The sequence below is a fragment of the Priapulus caudatus genome, unplaced genomic scaffold (assembly GCF_000485595.1).
Source record: "Priapulus caudatus unplaced genomic scaffold, Priapulus_caudatus-5.0.1 Scaffold21, whole genome shotgun sequence".
Lineage (NCBI taxonomy): Eukaryota > Metazoa > Priapulida > Priapulimorpha > Priapulimorphida > Priapulidae > Priapulus > Priapulus caudatus.
Genome location: NW_014577082.1, coordinates 764,009 through 765,491, shown reverse-complemented (window position 1 = coordinate 765,491; position 1,483 = coordinate 764,009). Strand labels below are relative to the sequence as shown.

The 1,483-nt window shown below is 37.5% G+C and overlaps 1 protein-coding gene across 2 annotated transcripts in view; it reads left to right on the top strand.

Moving 5' to 3' along the window:
* Positions 1–339: 339 nt before the first annotated feature.
* LOC106812492 (UPF0568 protein C14orf166 homolog) overlaps positions 340–1,483 on the top strand; it is a 13,825-nt gene continuing 12,681 nt past the window's right edge. For both annotated transcript variants that reach the window (XM_014816385.1, XM_014816390.1), the window contains exons 1-2: positions 340–554; positions 947–1,071. In XM_014816385.1, coding sequence (XP_014671871.1) covers positions 494–554; positions 947–1,071 — 186 coding nt within the window. In that variant the 5' untranslated portion in view covers positions 340–493. The remainder of the gene's footprint in view (positions 555–946; positions 1,072–1,483) is intronic.

Genomic DNA, 1,483 nt, shown 5'->3' with positions numbered 1-1,483 from the left:
TCGATCGCTCTAATTTAAAGGAAGATCGACTATTTAATAGTAAATTGTGAATATGCATGAGAAAAATACAACTACGAAACACAAATATGAAACTACTAATATGAGTAGGTATATATATTTACAATACATATATATGGAGAAAATTATAATATTATAATGTAGAAAAATAGATTAATAGAATAGGGTGTCACTACCTACACAGTCTACACAGTCCACTATCTACCACAGTCTACATCTACCACAGTCTACAGTCTACCACACACTACCACAGTCACTATCTACACAGTCACTTCTGTAACTTTTCAACATCAACCGGAAGATGGCGCTGTATGTGACACTGTTTCCATCTCTTGTGCAAGTGTGTTTTTACACCGGGTAGTCTCACTTTTTTGTCAGTTTTCTAGCTTTTATCGCCAATTACAACTGTATTCTCCACACAAGTTGCTCTGCTTGCTTACAGTAAACTGCATTCTATATCGATATATCCAACAAGATGTTTAGAAGAAAATTAAAAGCTTTGAAATATCAGCTAGCGGATTCCTTCGAGTTCGACGGTAAGCAAATATTTCTTACTCATTCTAATTCTTGTCTTCAAACTTCACGTTACGGAGTAGCTCAAACGGGCATACATCGAAAAACCGTGTGCATTGGCGTTAGTCACAGTGTCTGGTAATTCGCCTTCACTGAACTACTAGCTAGCAGTAACAGTCACATATAATATAGCATGTCATGAATTCATATGATTATGAAGCCAAGTTCAAGTTCAAGTTGGCATTGATAAGATCATGAGTGTCTAGTATTAGTACTATTACTATAGTATATAATATATTACTATTAGTATAAATAGTATTATTATCATTAATATTATCTCATCGATTTAAGACTTGCACCTACCAGAAGAAGGTAACACGTATGCAATGCATGTCAAAAGTTGTTGTTTTTTCAGTCGAATCAAATTTCAAGAACGTTGTCGTCTGGTTAGAAGACCACAAAATTAGACACTATAAAATAGAGGATCGGGATGCGCTGCGAAAATTACAGAATCCTGACTGGCAAGAAGTCTTCACACAGGTACACAGATACACCACGACTAGTCACAAGTTACCTTCTCGCTTCTCACTACGTGGCCGCGACGTGAAACAATCATAGAGCGTGGTCAGGCGACAACATTAAAACATTACATATAATCTAAATGATGTGGTGCATTGGTAGGACATGTTATACTATGTCAGTATACGCAGCGAACGAGCTTGGCACTCGCCCGCTCGCCAATGTCGAGTGAAAATAATATCGGGTGAGTAAAAGCTAAAGCTGACTTGCCCATGTTGGCGAGTAAAAATAATTATCTAAAACTTTAATCAATTGTTGGTTCCTTATATATGCAAACATTGATGAAAAACAGTTCTAGCGATTGTGAAGGGTGGCTATCGCACGGCATCCTCACTTTATATTATCAAAGGTCGCCGACAGGTGCCTGGGGCGG